Source organism: Strix uralensis, chromosome 2 (assembly GCF_047716275.1).
Source record: "Strix uralensis isolate ZFMK-TIS-50842 chromosome 2, bStrUra1, whole genome shotgun sequence".
NCBI classification, from domain to species: Eukaryota; Metazoa; Chordata; class Aves; order Strigiformes; family Strigidae; genus Strix; species Strix uralensis.
In genome coordinates, this window is record NC_133973.1 from 27,378,517 (window position 1) to 27,394,004 (window position 15,488).

Genomic DNA, 15,488 nt, shown 5'->3' on the forward strand with positions numbered 1-15,488 from the left:
TATCTTTCTGAATTTTGCCATTTAGGACTACTACTTGTGACAATGAGTTAGGACATCAGAAACTCTGGAGAGGAGGTACTGTCAGGCAATCACAGAATAATGATTAGTATCAGTGATTCAGCAGTGTTCATTAGTGAACACACTGGCTGAGAAGAATCTGATGGACACCTTGACAAGCTTGAGAGCTGGGCCCGTGCAAACATCATGAAATTCAACAAGGTCAAGTGCAAGGTCCTGCACATGGGTCAGGGCAATTCCATGCACAAATATAGACTGGGTGATGAGTGGATTGAGAGCAGCCCTGTGGAGAAGGACTTGGAGGTATTAGTGGATGGAAGACTGACTATGAGCCAGCAACATGCTCTCACAGCCCAGAAAGGCAACCGTATCCTGGGCTGCATCAAGAGACGCGTGACCAGCAGCCCGAGGGAGGTGATTTTTCCCCCTCTACTCTGCTCTCATGAGACCCCACCTGGAGTACTGTGTCCAGCTCTGATGCCCCCAGTATAAGAAGGACATGGGCTTGCTCAAGTGGGTCCAAAGCAGGCCACAAAGATGATCAGGGGGCTGGAGCACCTCCCCTATGAGGACAGGCTGAGAGAGTTGGGGTTGTTCAGCCTGGAGAAGAGAAGGCTCCAGGGAGAGCCTTCCAGTACTTAAAGGGGGCCTACAGGAAAGATAAGGAGGGACTCTTCATCAGGGAGTGTAGTGTTAGGATGAGGGATAATGGTTTTAAACTGAAAGAGGGTAGATTTAGGTTAGATATAAGGAAGAAATTCTTTACTGTGAGGGTGGTGAGACACTGGCACAGGTTTCCCAGAGAAGCTGTGGTTGCCCCCTCCCTGGAAGTGTTCAAGGCCAGGCTGGATGGGACTTAGAGCAACCTGATGTAGTGGAAGGTGTCCCTGCCTGCGGTAGGGGGGTTGGAACTAGATGATCTTTAAGATCTCTTCCAACCCAAACCATTCTACGATCCTATGATGATTCTATGATATGGACAGAGTTTTACTCTTATTTAAATAGATTAACTTTGTAAGGCATCAGCCTACTGGTAGATACAGGCCTTTAAACCTGTGGACAGTCTTAGTCAAATCAGTGGCTTGATCTTTAAAACAGTATGAAATGTCTCAAAGTGAATCTAGTTAGTAGACTGAGGCCAGAAAATACTGCTTCCCTTTAAATCTGCATTTTGTCAAACTGAAAATACAGTTTCACCAAACTTTCAGGATAAAAAACACACACACATAAAGAGAACACTTACTGTTTAGTTCATTTGCGTTAAATGTAGTATACGTTGCATTAAAGCCATTGTAATTTTCAGAATAATCGGATATAAACTGTGCGGTAGCCTCATGAGAAAAAATGTAAATTGTCTCAGGATTAGTCCCTGATAGAGAAGCTGAGAACAAATAAAGAATAATATAATCAGAGAGAAAACAATCCCATGCACATTAAAATCCCCAGTGCTGTCACAAAGATACAGTGGATTAGTTTTTTGAGACTTAAAGAATGCTTTCCCTCTTGTACTGTGATCCTGCCAACAATAGCTTCAAAACCCTGAAGGCATTTAGTTGTTTGGCTGCCATATAGCCCATCTCTCATATTCATCAATATGGATATCAGCTTGTGGAGAAACATCTCTTATAGTACATATATTCAACACCATAATCTTCATATCCATGCTTATTATGCTGCAAATGTTCTCAAGATTTAGATATGGACTCTGAAACTCTAGAATCACAGTATTGATTACATATGTTTGTCATATATACTTACTCTCATAGTTTAATAATTAGCATATACACTTACAGATATTCAAAGAGTAAGGGAACTGTGAAATTACATAGTAATTTCATTTTATGATGTATTCAAGAAGGCACATAGCACAGGAACAACTGCAATGTTCCAAGAAGTGACTGGACAGAGTGTTAGATAATCTTATCTAGGCTCCCTTTTCCATGAAAGGTTGGACCAGAAAATCTTTCAAGGTCCTTTCTAACCTGGGCAGTTCTATGATTCTATGGTACAGTGAATCTAAATTTTGACTTTAAATTCTAAATTAATTTCAATTCGCTCATATATATTCCATATGCATGAAATTTAAGGATTGATACCAGTCATCCTACAGTAAAACAGTTGCTCCTCCATCTAAAGCTGATATGATGCCAGGCAACAACAGTTAGACTAGTGACTAGAAAATCCTGAATTCCTCACCGTAAACTTTGCTTTTCTGAGGAGCAGCTATTTACTTACTTGTAATACTGTATATTTGAAACAGTGCCAAATTATTAAGGAAAGACAACGGGCATCATCGTTCATATTTTTAATTTTATGTGCACTATTTTCCTTCCTCCTTCTCACATTCTTTTACTTACTTAAGTGGAGAGTCTTAATCTGGAAATGTCTTGTAGTCCTTCTTTCCTCTATATTTGGTATTTCCAACACCTGGAAATCTACCCCTCAAACTGCAAAGTTTTAGGCAATGCACTGGAGGACAGTCTTTAATGTTGTCTTTATGTCTTTGTGGCATCACTGGTCAACACCACAGCAGTCCTTAAATCCATGCAAGTTAATGGTTGTTGCAGAGAATATTATTGAAGCAATCTCTCATATCTAAATTGAAATTCCAAAATGGGGTAAAATTCAAAGCACTACTGAAAGGGTAGAATTTCTCCATTCTTTATTTTATGAGTATTTTACTATTTCTCATTCCCATTCTTGCCCTGCTTCCAAAAATAGGATAAATAATAATATTTCTTTCTGACTTATCTCTACATATTTATCTTCTAGTACATGTATTTCATATCTTAATGAATTCAGCTGGATAGATCTTGTGAAAAATGGGCAAAATCCCAGTTTTCCAGAATAGAATCTAGAGACAGAGATAAGGTATCATCAATATTTCAAGGTCTGAGGAAAGAAATGCCATGCTTGTAATGAATTTCAGGGAGTATCATAGTATTTCTCCCAACAGTTTCAGTTTATGTTACTGTGTGTGATGTTACAGGATCTTCTGACAACATACTTCCAATGAAACATGGACCCCATAGGACCATGGCTCTGGTTAAGTTATCAAGATTGTTGAATAAGATCTTTAAAAAAAAAGTAGATATTTCTTAATATATTAGGGAAGCATTTATCTGGTCACTTCATAAATATCAAGATCAATTGTCTAACAGGGTACCTTTACACAGATGCATTCTTCCACTTAAACATACGCATACATTTTTTTTCACTTAAAAATGCTTATTTTACCACTTAAAATATATTAATGGAAAAGTAATATTAGCTGAAAAATAACCTTACCTCTTAAAATCTTGTTTTGTCCTATACCTTCAAAAATATTCAAATTGTCCCCATATTGTTGTGTATCAAAAGAAGTAAAGTTCAGTTTAATTGATAATCCTTGAGGCACTCTAAGATAACAAGAGAAAAATAAACCTCAGAACTGAAATTCATGTTCTAGTAATCTTTTTTTGATCGTAGTATTCATCGCGTGTTTGAATGATGTTAAATTCAGAAATGATGTGAAATTACATTAATAAAGATTATTAGTCAAGATGACCTATTTGCCTAACTTCCAGTTTATAAAATTATCAAAGAAATAGGGCATAAAACTTTTGTAACAGTACAGGTATGCCTTTACTAAGTATATATATTTTTTTTTATCTGCACCTCATTGATTTACAATTACTTTTTAATACATGTTACTAATAGATAACATCTCACTGCTCAGGTAGAATTCCTAAAGTCAGAGGAATGGTATCACGGTATCAATATGACTATCACGGTATCAAAATCTGTCTCACAAAAGTCCAAAAGAATGCCTCTCATGACAAAACCAGGATTTGTATGAAGATTTGAGGATCTCAAACCCACTGTTTGGGAACATGTTATCAAACGTAACCATCACCCAGTAAGTTTAATACCTAAAGTCACTTTAACTAAAGTGTAAAAAATGCTGGGTTTTATTTTGCTGCAGTTATGTTCTTTCAGTAATCTATATTTAAGTAGTTCTCCCATTGCCTTTCCACTAAACATATATGGTAGTCCAAATTCTAAAACTCTACTGTCACAATCAGCTTAAATTCCTATACCTCTATTTGTTGTTTTCTGGAATTGAGAGACCCAATGAAGATAGCTTTCAACAGCAACCTGCTGGTGCTTATCAGTACCAATTAGTAGAGAAGCATGAATATTTGCATTTTCTTTGTTTTTTGTTATGTATTTCTCCATAGGAAAAAAATATCCTTGGTTTGAAAAGAGTAAAAAATATAGCTGAAAGGTAATCTTTCAGCAAGATAATCTTTCAGGGAAATACTGAGCATGCTGATCTTACTTTTAAAAGGAGAGGAAATTACATGTTCATTTGGGGAGGAGATTAATGGGGTGAAAATGTAAAAACTTTTCCTAAAGGTAATGGGGAAATCTTTCTAGACAAAGAAAGCCAGAAAAGAAATCAAATCTTGAATGTATTATGGGGTGACTTTTAACACATTTTTATAGGGATAATAAAAACAATAGGATAAAATGTCTCTCACTGGTTACTGGAAAACCCAAAAGGTTCCCTCACAGAAACACTTCTTTTTGAAAGGCAGACAAAATTTGAGTACCATATTGAATTTTTCAGGCCTTTACTCTTGACAGATTTTTTTAAAGCAGGTAACCGGAAAATGAAACCTGATGGTTGTTTTTGTCATTGATCAACCTGTAATTACACAGATCTGCAGCACCTGTACTATATTATTCAGAATTACTCATGATTCTTTCCAAAATCAAGCTTTTCTTAGCTACATACCTGGTATAGATATCCACCTAATACAATGCTTCTTGCAGCTGTAGTAGCATTTGAAGCAAAATTAACAGCCTAGAAGGAGGTAGTGTACTTGAGACATGATTATCGTGCTCAAATTCTGCAACACCATAAGCTGAGGAAAAAATTAGATTTGTATTCTAAAGGATGCTTTTCCTGTGACACACCTATATTTTAAAACTGGTGTAGCTAGTAATTATCGGTAAATAGTATTGTTGAAGATGAGAAGGAACATATGTACTAAACAGAAGCAAAACCATGACTTTTTCCTGAAGTGTCGAGGTGAAGACAAAAGTCCTGAACAAACTCAGAAGCTAGAACTTTCAAAGGAGCCTTGGGAATGAGAAGTCCAAATCTTATCCAGTTTTAAAGACATTTCCTGAATCTCCTTTGAAACTCCTCTACCAAATTAATACTTCTCAGAATCAAAGAATGGCCATTATTACAAACCCATAATAAGAATTACTGCCTTTCAAAGCAGTAACTTCTGAATTGGCAGTCATTGTAGGGATTTTTGGGAGCTTCCAAATTGCAATTATCTAACTTATTTTAGATGTGTGCTTTAGGATGAGATTTATCACATACTATGGCTTTTTTTCTCCCTGGCCTATGAAGCGGACCTAGAGTGTTAAAGTCAAATAACTGTCCCTCCCTGTAGGTGTGGACCTAGAGTGTTAAAGTCAAATAACTGTCCCTCCCTGTAGGTATGTACCCTTCGTTAAACAAATTCCACTTCTTGTGCCTAGGGCTTAAAAGGCATTTGGTGTTATTATATCAAATGATACTCATGCATTTTAAAAACATATTCCTAAATGACTTAGGAGCACAGGTACTGTTAACTCTCAGATGAAATGTGTACCCATAAATGACAAGGGAATTCTTGAAAATTCCATCTGTTAGTAACAGTTATATCATATAAAACTATTACCTAAAAACTAGTATTTACTGTAATACTTTGAAACAAATATCTTGCAGTTATGTGATTTGAGTGTACAAATATATTCCTGTGCATGCATATAATACATGAGATTCTCAAAATCATACCTAAGAATTTTTGTAAGTGTGAAAATTATTGATATGGTTATGGGTTTTAGGCATGCAGTTTTTCAAAGAAGTTACATAAATAAAAAGAAGAAAATGTTATTACATATTTTCCATGCTTGGGTATTTGGGAATATGAACAAATGGCATAAGGTTCGTGTGCAGGAAACAATATCACCTCATAATCCAACAAATGTTTTGTAGAAAATTATTGGAAAATGGCTTACAGTATAATCCATTGGCAAATGATATTTGCATTATATGGTTTTGGATAATTCATAGAGTGAAAAAACCCAGAGGAATCCGTCAACATATATTTTCCATCACAAACTGCAGCTGTAAAGATATAATGAAGAAAGTTTGTCAAAATCCCATTTGAAAAACAGAATCAGAACCAAAATGAGGGTGACCTTAGATACTGTTTTACATGGGTTACCTTGGACATGCTTTGTAAACAACAATCGGAAGACAAAGTAAAACACACTACCAATTTACTCCCACTTCTAATTCCTATGACTATTTAATCTCAAAGTACTATATGAGAAAAAAAGCAGTACAGATAATTCCCTTTTAAATTAGAGAAAATCCAACTAATCCAAACCAATCAAAATAATTCAAATCCAACAGTTGGATTCAACTAATCCAACTCTCTTTCTTTCATTTTCTTTTATACATTTGTAAGGAAACGGGATCTTGCCTTAACAGTTATTATCTACAGCTACTTTAAATCAGGAAACTGTGTTTGCACTACCAGAAACAATTTGATATCATGTGAATAAAAGTAAGAAGAGATATAGTTGACTATTGCTATCTCTACTTTTATGAGCGGCTTCCTAGTTCCTCGCCTTATATATTACGAAGTACTCAAACAGATAAGTGGATATTCTAAGTTTCCTGCCAGCTATTGAATTCAGTCATCTGAGGTAAATGTCATCCATCATCATACATTTTTTCAAAAAGCTTTTGAATTAGTTTTGTTACCTTGGTGCTGCTATTCCATTCTACTGATGTTATTCCGTTTAAAAATCAGTTATTTAAAACCAAAATATGTATTTTTAAGCCTCAGCAAGATTGAAAATGCTAATTCATGTAGAGTTATTTTATTTCAGCAGACACTGAAGCACTGTTGAAGCTTTTGCTGCGTCTCTTGAACATTATGTTAGGAATCTGTCTGACTGTTTTTTCTTCAGTTTTTCAGAAAGCATCATAGAACTTTCAGATAAGGATAAAATCAGTACCATACATGATTATCTGGAGAGATAAGGATAAGTTCATCAATTTGAGGCAGATAATCAGAAATTAGAGCTTTTCATTAACATCAGAAATTAAATCATACCTATAATGACTATCCAAATTATGAATAATCAATCATACTGAAAATTAAATGGAAATTTTATTGAGCATAGTCCTCCTCTGGGAAATGATATATAAAATGATAAATCGAGTCTCCTTCTCTGTTCTTTTTATAAGTGTAAAATTCTTTCTGACTACCACTTTAGCAAACACAACATAAAAATTAAGCTTTGTTTCATGCACTGTTAATAAAAACTGTGCAGAATAAATTTCACTAACAATGATATGTCTAATGCATGAGCTAGACTAGAAACATATTCCCTTTTGCAATCTACATGGCCTTTGAGAGGAAAACAGAACACATAAGATTTTAAATACATAGGGAAAAGTCCCTGCTATTCTATATAACCTTTTTATCAGAATAGGCTACAGCTTTAGAGCTGGGTTTTGGCATAGAAGGACTTTTTCTGTCCTTTTTTATTCATATGTTTCCTGTCCTTACCAATGGGCTAATATTTACAACCATTTCCCATTGAGAAGAATAACATCAGTGTGAGAAGAAGGGAAGTGCCCGGCTTGTTATTAATGAAGTGTGCAAAAAAAGTAGTACTGTCAACATGTGGTTAGCAAGACACATCCTGATCTAAAAAAGAATGTATAGCACTGGCAGTAATAGAGACATAGCATATTGTTCTAATAAAGTTAATGACAAATGTTTGCTCTTGTCAATAATTAATTTCTGTTCTTGTTTACTTTTATTTGTTTCTTCTTATCTCTTAAGAGACAGTAACTTGAAACAGGACAGAAAGATTCAGGCAAAAGTCCTTAAGCTGGTCATCCACAGCCTAGCAATAGTCAGTGCTTAGTATCTCAGGAATGAGCAGAAATATAGCTGAGACCGGTTCTATTTCCCTGAAGAACCTCCCAGTTCTTCCTCATTGCAGGGAGGAGGCAGCTGTGGTCAAAGGCAGGCAGGGTCACAGAAGTAATTTCACTTCTGCCTCCTCCTGGAGCCGTCAGATAAGCCTCAGCTGTTCTCCTGATGAGACAGGAGACATCTTTTGTAGGAACCACTTTCACTGTTTCCCAAACATGCATCCTGCTGTCCATTTTGATTTACTCATGTTGCATACAGGGCACATTAGGAGGGCTTAATCCTGTTATCCTTGAATTGCAGGGAGAAGCTCGCCAAACTTGTCAAATCAAGCCCACATATTTCAGTTGACAAGACCTTTCTCTGCCAAGGGCAGTACATTACTTCCTGGCTTATATACGATTAATACCTGTCAGTGCTGTGGTGATGCTGTGAGGTAGGTACTCACAAAATGTTAGCCTAGACATACACTAACTGCAAAGAGAATCTGCAGAGACAATCACCTCCTGGGATCAGCCTCCAGTCTCCCTTTCCTTACACTTATGTGTTACATGGCTGCTTTTCAGCAATGCCAGCCATTATTAATAGATGCTGTTCAGACTTTCACATTTCTCTAGAGACCCTTTCATTGAAATTGCTAACTGCACTTTTGCAATGCCTTTTGTTACTGCACTGCATTGCAGAGCCAGAAAGAAACCTTTCAAGATAATTTTAATCAATAAAACCAAAAAAATGAAGGTGTTCAGTTGCCTGAATCTCTGCTGAGAATCTGAGATTTTACTGTAGTCTACCTAATGGAGGATGAGACTATTGAAATTCACCCTCGTATCCTATATTTTAAAACTACTAACATATGCTAAAATCAGAAGTACTAGAGGGAATAATAATCAAGATGAAAAAACAAAGTTGTTTAAAGAGCAGCAGCTCCATTGTGTGCAAGAGCACTTGTAGCACAAATTATGAATTGGCTGTAAATCTCATTGTGAAACTCTGACACACTTCTGAAAATCTAGACAATTTTAGCTTTTATATGACTGTATTAAGTTACTCGAGGGATGGGACATAAGTGAAAAATCAAAGAGGTGGAAAAATTGGCAGGTATCCCAAACGTGCATATGGCTTATTGACACTCATTCCACTGGTTTTGCAGAGTCTGCTAAGAAACCTAAATATATAAATTTAGAAAAGCTCTGAGTTTTTGGATGGAAAATTTTAAGGCTGAAAAGGCAACATAAGAGTCATGGAGCAACAATTTGTTCTCCACCCAGAATTGTATTTCTGTAAGGTTATGAGCTGAAACTGCTAAACAAATTGCTTGGAAATACCAGGAATCAGTAAGATGAACAGGGGCAAATCATCTAGCTCCCTGAAGTGGACTGTAACGGTAGCTAGTTTTCTTATGATATTGTATTTAGTTTTACTTGTATGTATGTTCCTGAAATTGTCAGCTAGTTGTGCATATTCTTTAGTGCCTGTTAAAATGCTGATTAAGAAATAATATCCTCAGTTACAAATGAGCAGATCATTTACAACTTATATTTGGTAGAGATTCAGGGAGAGATGTAAACCAGATCCAAAAGCCATGTTCATAAGAGGTTATGCCTCTGCTGAAAAAAAACTACTCAAGCACAATTCATAACTTAAACCACTGTGTAGCCTCCAGGCCACAGCTGAGTCATGTATACATAATTTTGACTGCAAGTAGGTGAGCTTATTTTTGTCTGTATCTACCAGTGTATGAGTATCAATTAAATTCTGTCCTATATAAGAGGTCTGACCATAGTATCTTTAATAAAATGTGAGAAAAACTTGTAAACTCAGACCTAATCATTCATAGTAACTAGAAAACATTTATTTTGATAAGATGTATAATACTACTTTTTAGCTACAAGTCACTTTTTTATTTAGCTAGATTTAAAATAAAGTAAAATAAACCAAATAAACAAATACCTCAAACAAAATCTATGTCTTGAAAAACAGTATGATAGAAATGAATGTACCCCTTTGGGGTTGTGCTACCTGAACTCTTGCAGTGGAACAAAGGTCTAGCTGAGGATACTTTAAGACCTTCTGATTTCCTCAACCATAGAGGGGGCCTTCTCAGAACCCATCATTGTTATGATCTAGCTAGATGCAGCTGTTATGCTAACTAGACATTTAGATGCATTTCAGTGGATATTCTACTGAAGGATTTTGATGGGTATTTTCCCCAAAAAGTTCAGCTAAGTCTCCCTTCTATGTTGGCTGCACTCAAAAAAATGCAGATAATGGTCAGGTCTGCTGTTCATCTTATTTTTTCTGAAGAAAATTCCACTTCTGACAGAAGGGGTCAGCATGTCACCAGCCTTCAGAGTCAGGCTTGCATATTCTTTAAAAAAATTAGTCCTTTATTTGCTTGCTTGTTTTTAAACCAGAGCCCATCATTTTACATGTTTCTGAAAGCTCAGACCAGACTGCTGCCATTGTTATTCTCAGGAAAGCTCAGAAGGCTGTTCTCACAGCAGAAGGGAAATAAGCTTTGGAGATCTCTAGCACCAAATTCTATGTTTAAAAACCAAACAAATAAACAAAACACTCAGGAATTTAATTGCTCCAACTTCTCCCAAAACTAGCAAAAAGCTGCCCATGCACTTTGGTAAGCAGCAACATAGTCAGACTCATTGGTACAATTTCACAGTGTTCACTGGTATGTGGAGCAGTGGTTGCTCTGCACAAAAAGGCGCTCAGGAAAACTAGGCAGTCAGAGAAAGGCAAACAAACTCACTGACACTGAAGGATATAAACTTTTTCCCTTAAAAACCAATCAGGTTTCAGGTTTGTAAGATTTTCACAGAATCACAGAAGGCTTGAAGTTGGAAGGGACCTCCAGAGGTCATCTGGTCCAACCCCCAGCTCAAGCAGGGCCACCTAGAGCTGGTTGCCCAGATTTTCACATCATCACCTTGCATCTCTCGCTGTGGTGCCAGCAGCTCCAGCATTTGTGTCAGAGTCATACAGACACTCCCATTCCCTTGCACTAAGTGTAGTGAGATGCAGGTGGGAAGCCAACAGACAGAGTTAGAGTTCCTGCCAGGGCTCCATCCTACTGTGGCAGAAGTTACACTCGCCTGCCCTAGCTGCGAAATGCTGCCACTGCCGACCCCTCCCTTCCACCTCATCTAACCTTCTGGATGTACGGTATCAATGTATCTGAGTGTACATAGTAACCTGGGAAAAGCTGTTACTAGTGTTTTGTATGATCACATTCTTAATGCTGGAATCAAAAGAGAAACCTCTCTTTTGACTCCATATATGCCATTAGATGGTTTTTGATACTAGGGAAGGTGACTTTGTATCTGTATAGGGTCATAATTTTAATTTATTTGGAAAAAAACATTATTTGATATAACTGGCAGACAGCTTCAAATAAAATCTCTATATTATTTTATATTTTACATTATATTTTTTAATATTATTAATATTTCTATAGTAATAAAAATGTCAATACTATTTTATATTAATATAGTCAGATTGTAACATTTCTTCATTATTTATTAAGCATATTCTTCATTAATAAGCATTTTAAAGAAAATCCTTTCAATTTACAAGACAGAATTTATAACAATCACTCTTGTTATTAGTAGAATTGATTTGGACTCCACTGTGCAGTTTATTGCCTGTAAACCCTTTACAAACTACTGACAGGTTTAAATATGTTTAAAAACACTGATTTACAGCGGTTTACATCCTTACCACATCTTTTTTCAGACTCATCTGAACCATCTGGGCAATCGAAGACTCCATCACAAAATAAATCTTTTCTAATGCAGGTTACACCATCATCACAAAGTTCAGCAGGTGGCAAACACTCAGCTGAAATAATAAGGACAATAGCAATAACAATACAGCAATAATGTAGTTTCCCTACAAAGGAAAATTGACTTACCCCTGGTTACTTTAGCACAAATCAAATCAACCACTCTATCGTGTTTTACAAAACTGCATTTTTAGAAGGCTGGAATGAAATATCACATACTAAAAACATAAGTTTTCAGAAGTGACATATTTTTTGAAACTATGCTTTAAGTGGGGCTAGAAGAAAATGTCCATGAATTCCCATTTCCTTTCTTTACCCAAATAAACTACTTTATGCAATATAATAAATGACATTTTCCAATTTCTTATGCTTGAATAATATGAGAAAACTGTACTTTGGTTTAAATAACAGCAAAAAAAAATCTCTGTTTTTTGATGAGTACAATTTAATTTCTTCAGCACATCACAATATTGCACTTCATCATGCTAAAGAATCTCTTTTTTTTAACCAACATATCTTGAAAATGAAAGCCTTTAAGGCTGGATTTTGAAATACCGGGAATATCAGAAACCCCATTCTTTTCAGGTTTGCAAATTAAATTTATAAGTTAAAAGCAAATTTCTTCAAATAAAATACATGGGCAGATCTTTAAAATTGTGGCACTAAACAGTGTTTTACTAGAGCATATATGTTCACCCACAGCAAACATGCCCTTTTAGTCTTTAGATGGTTTTGGTCTTAGAGAGCTGTAGAATTCAAGTAGGTCTTATTAAAGCAAAGAAAACCATGCAGCTAAAATAAACGTTGGGTAACTACTAATATAAAAATCCTTGAAAATTGCATTAAATTATATGGAAACTATTCACCTAGATCTATTCATGTAGTTCTTTACTTCAGTGAATGCTTACTGGAAAAGGTCAAAATTCCTTATGCAAGAAGGAAAAATATTAATTTGTAAAACTGATCTTGCAGCCTCTAACCATTATTGCTTGATTTATTTTTTCATAAAACTGTTAGTTCTGTAATCAGATTAAGTAAATGCTTGTATGATATTGTATATAAGTGACAAAGATAGAAATTGGTTTGGATGATTGTAGCATTTCAAAGTGCTTTACAAAACACTTTCAGTGTCAGCAGTGCAGACATTGTAAAGCAAAAGAGCTGCCATTTTGCATCCAGTTGGTAAGTGAAGCAAACCAAACATACTTTAGTCAAGTGTTGGAGATGATACAGAGCCAATGAATGAAATGCCACAGATGAGCAGGGACAAAACTGTGCATTCTAGACACAGAACAAAAACTCAACCAATAATCTGTAAATGGCTTTTGCACAAGCCCAATATGCAAGAAAACATTGTTTACATATGACATGATCAATTCTAGCTTTATTCTTCAACTCAGAAAACTAAACAGCATTGCCACCTACTGGATAGAAAGAAATTATAATCTTCTAGTAAAACATTTTGACTTTTTTAAAACAATTACCCTAAATTGCAATGTAATTTCTATGCTCAACAAAAAAAGGCAGTAAATACATTAGACCCACTTGAAAATGCTTATAAATGTCATGTATATTTCACCATTTAATAAGGCTAGGGGAGGTTTTCAAAGATTTGAACAGCTTTGGCTTTCTGTCCATGGGAAGTCATGTAAGAGTTTTCTAACTTTTTTTTTTTTTTTTTTTCCCCAAAAAATGCTCCAAGAAATAATGGGAAACAAAAATGAGCACTCAGTATAAATGTCAATATATCCATCAATATACAGAACACATATAAAATATCTGTAGGATGTACAGCCTTAGAAGCCCCTTCTCTTTGAAGAGGTCTCCTTAGTCAAATCAAAGGTAAACCTGCATATCACGTATTTGTAAGAATGCGATGTGAGAAATGAGTGATGAGAGTAGAGGCTGTACGCAGTCTAATTCTAAGATCTCAGACTGTTTTATATAACCTCCCTGCTCTCCCCATATATAGTTATCTACCTACAGTTGTTGAGGACTTGCTTGTGGTGAGTTGTCCTGAACATGGGCAAACACAACCGACGGTTAGAACTCTACTTCTTGCTCTCTGGGAGCACCTCTGCAGTTGCTTGGGCAGAACTAAGCAGCAGCTAGTCTGTTCTTATATCTGCATTATTTACTGTACCCCCAAACCCCAGTTTAGGTAATGATATGGTAATGCAAGCTTGAGTGACTTGATCCTGAAGGTCAAATGTCAAGATAAACATAAGAAAAATAATGTGGAACCCAAATGTATTTTAAATCTCATTCTTTTAGCTCTAGTCACATGTTTTTCAATGACTTCAAAAGTCTTTTGTGTTTTTCCCGTTAAAATAACAGCAATGTTTTCTTGTCTTCCCCTGATATGTAAAAGTTCTGACCTGAAGTTGGTGCCAGGGAACTTGTAATTAAACTCATGGGATCTGTTGAAACAAGACAAGTTACAACAACTTTAATATTAGTACTAAAATTTATATGTACATTTTCTTATAAATTTGCTCAACAAATCAGTTATTGCAGTGTGAGGAGAAGAGCCTCAAACCTATTTAGTATTTGTATATTTACATACAGGCATACATACATACCTGTGTGTATACATATTTGCACATGAACAAATGCCTAGGTACATAAGTAAATTTATATTAGTGATAGTAAACCGCAAAACATTCTGGAAAAATGGAATGCTTATATGTCATTCTCCAACACAACTTCCACTTAGTGGTGCTTTTGATAACAATCACTGAGGATGCCCATGGTGTTTCCAGCTCTCAAATAGTCTTTTTTTTTTTTCTCTTTGAATTTGCATTAGCATCCCTGTTTACTATTTTTACTTTTTACATTAAGACTCAAATATGTGAGTAGGATGATGATGTCCTCAGCTGAAAAAGATCCCCATGTCACTACAGCTAATGGATCCTGTCCCTTAGTTTATAAGGTGAAGGACCAGAATGAATAAACTGAGATGTAGTAAGGCCTTTTCTATAGTTTGTCATCTATCAGTTTTGCTGGCAGAAGTTGCTAATTACAGACTTACTTTTGTTAGATGTTCCTGCTCTCCCAGACCTCCTAGTGCACAAAGTTGCATGAGGACATCCTACCAATTTTCTGCCAAAACATCCTTATTTAGCAAACACTATTAAGCTAAGCTAGGCCATTTTATATTAAATGAATTATGGAGCATTCTATGTCAGCAAATTTAAGGACACAGTTCCACTGGCAGAGAGAGAGAGGAAAGCCCAGTAGAAGGTGCAGGAAGGGTGCAGCTGGATGGACTGTTCTCACACAGCTACGTTCAGAGAAGGAAACGTCCTTCCTTCCTTCCTTCCTTCCTTCCTTCCTTCCTTCCTTCCTTCCTTCCTTCCTTCCTTCCTTCCTTCCTTCCTTCCTTCCTTCCTTCCTTCCTTCCTTCCTTCCTTCCTTCCTTCCTTCCTTCCTTCCTTCCTTCCTTCCTTCCTTCCTTCCTTCCTTCCTTCCTTCCTTCCTTCCTTCCTTCCTTCCTTCCTTCCTTCCTTCCTTCCTTCCTTCCTTCCTTCCTTCCCAGTAGTTTCCAAAGTGTTATATACATACATATCTACCCATATATCTGTTTACATATTTTCTAAAGGATGACTATTTTGGAAGGAATGAAATATTCAAAGACCTAAAACATGGATGTATACATGAGTGAGCAGTTC

General features: G+C 36.0%; 1 protein-coding gene across 1 annotated transcript in view; it reads right to left on the minus strand.

The window, feature by feature from the left end:
- The window catches only part of TMPRSS15 (transmembrane serine protease 15), a 57,985-nt gene that overhangs the window by 32,983 nt on the left and 9,514 nt on the right, over positions 1–15,488 (minus strand). The window contains exons 6-10 of the mRNA XM_074860763.1: positions 13,798–13,914; positions 11,754–11,873; positions 6,082–6,190; positions 3,307–3,416; positions 1,262–1,399 (exon numbers count right to left, since the gene is read on the minus strand). Of these exons, the coding sequence (XP_074716864.1) occupies positions 1,262–1,399; positions 3,307–3,416; positions 6,082–6,190; positions 11,754–11,873; positions 13,798–13,914 (594 nt within the window). The remainder of the gene's footprint in view (positions 1–1,261; positions 1,400–3,306; positions 3,417–6,081; positions 6,191–11,753; positions 11,874–13,797; positions 13,915–15,488) is intronic.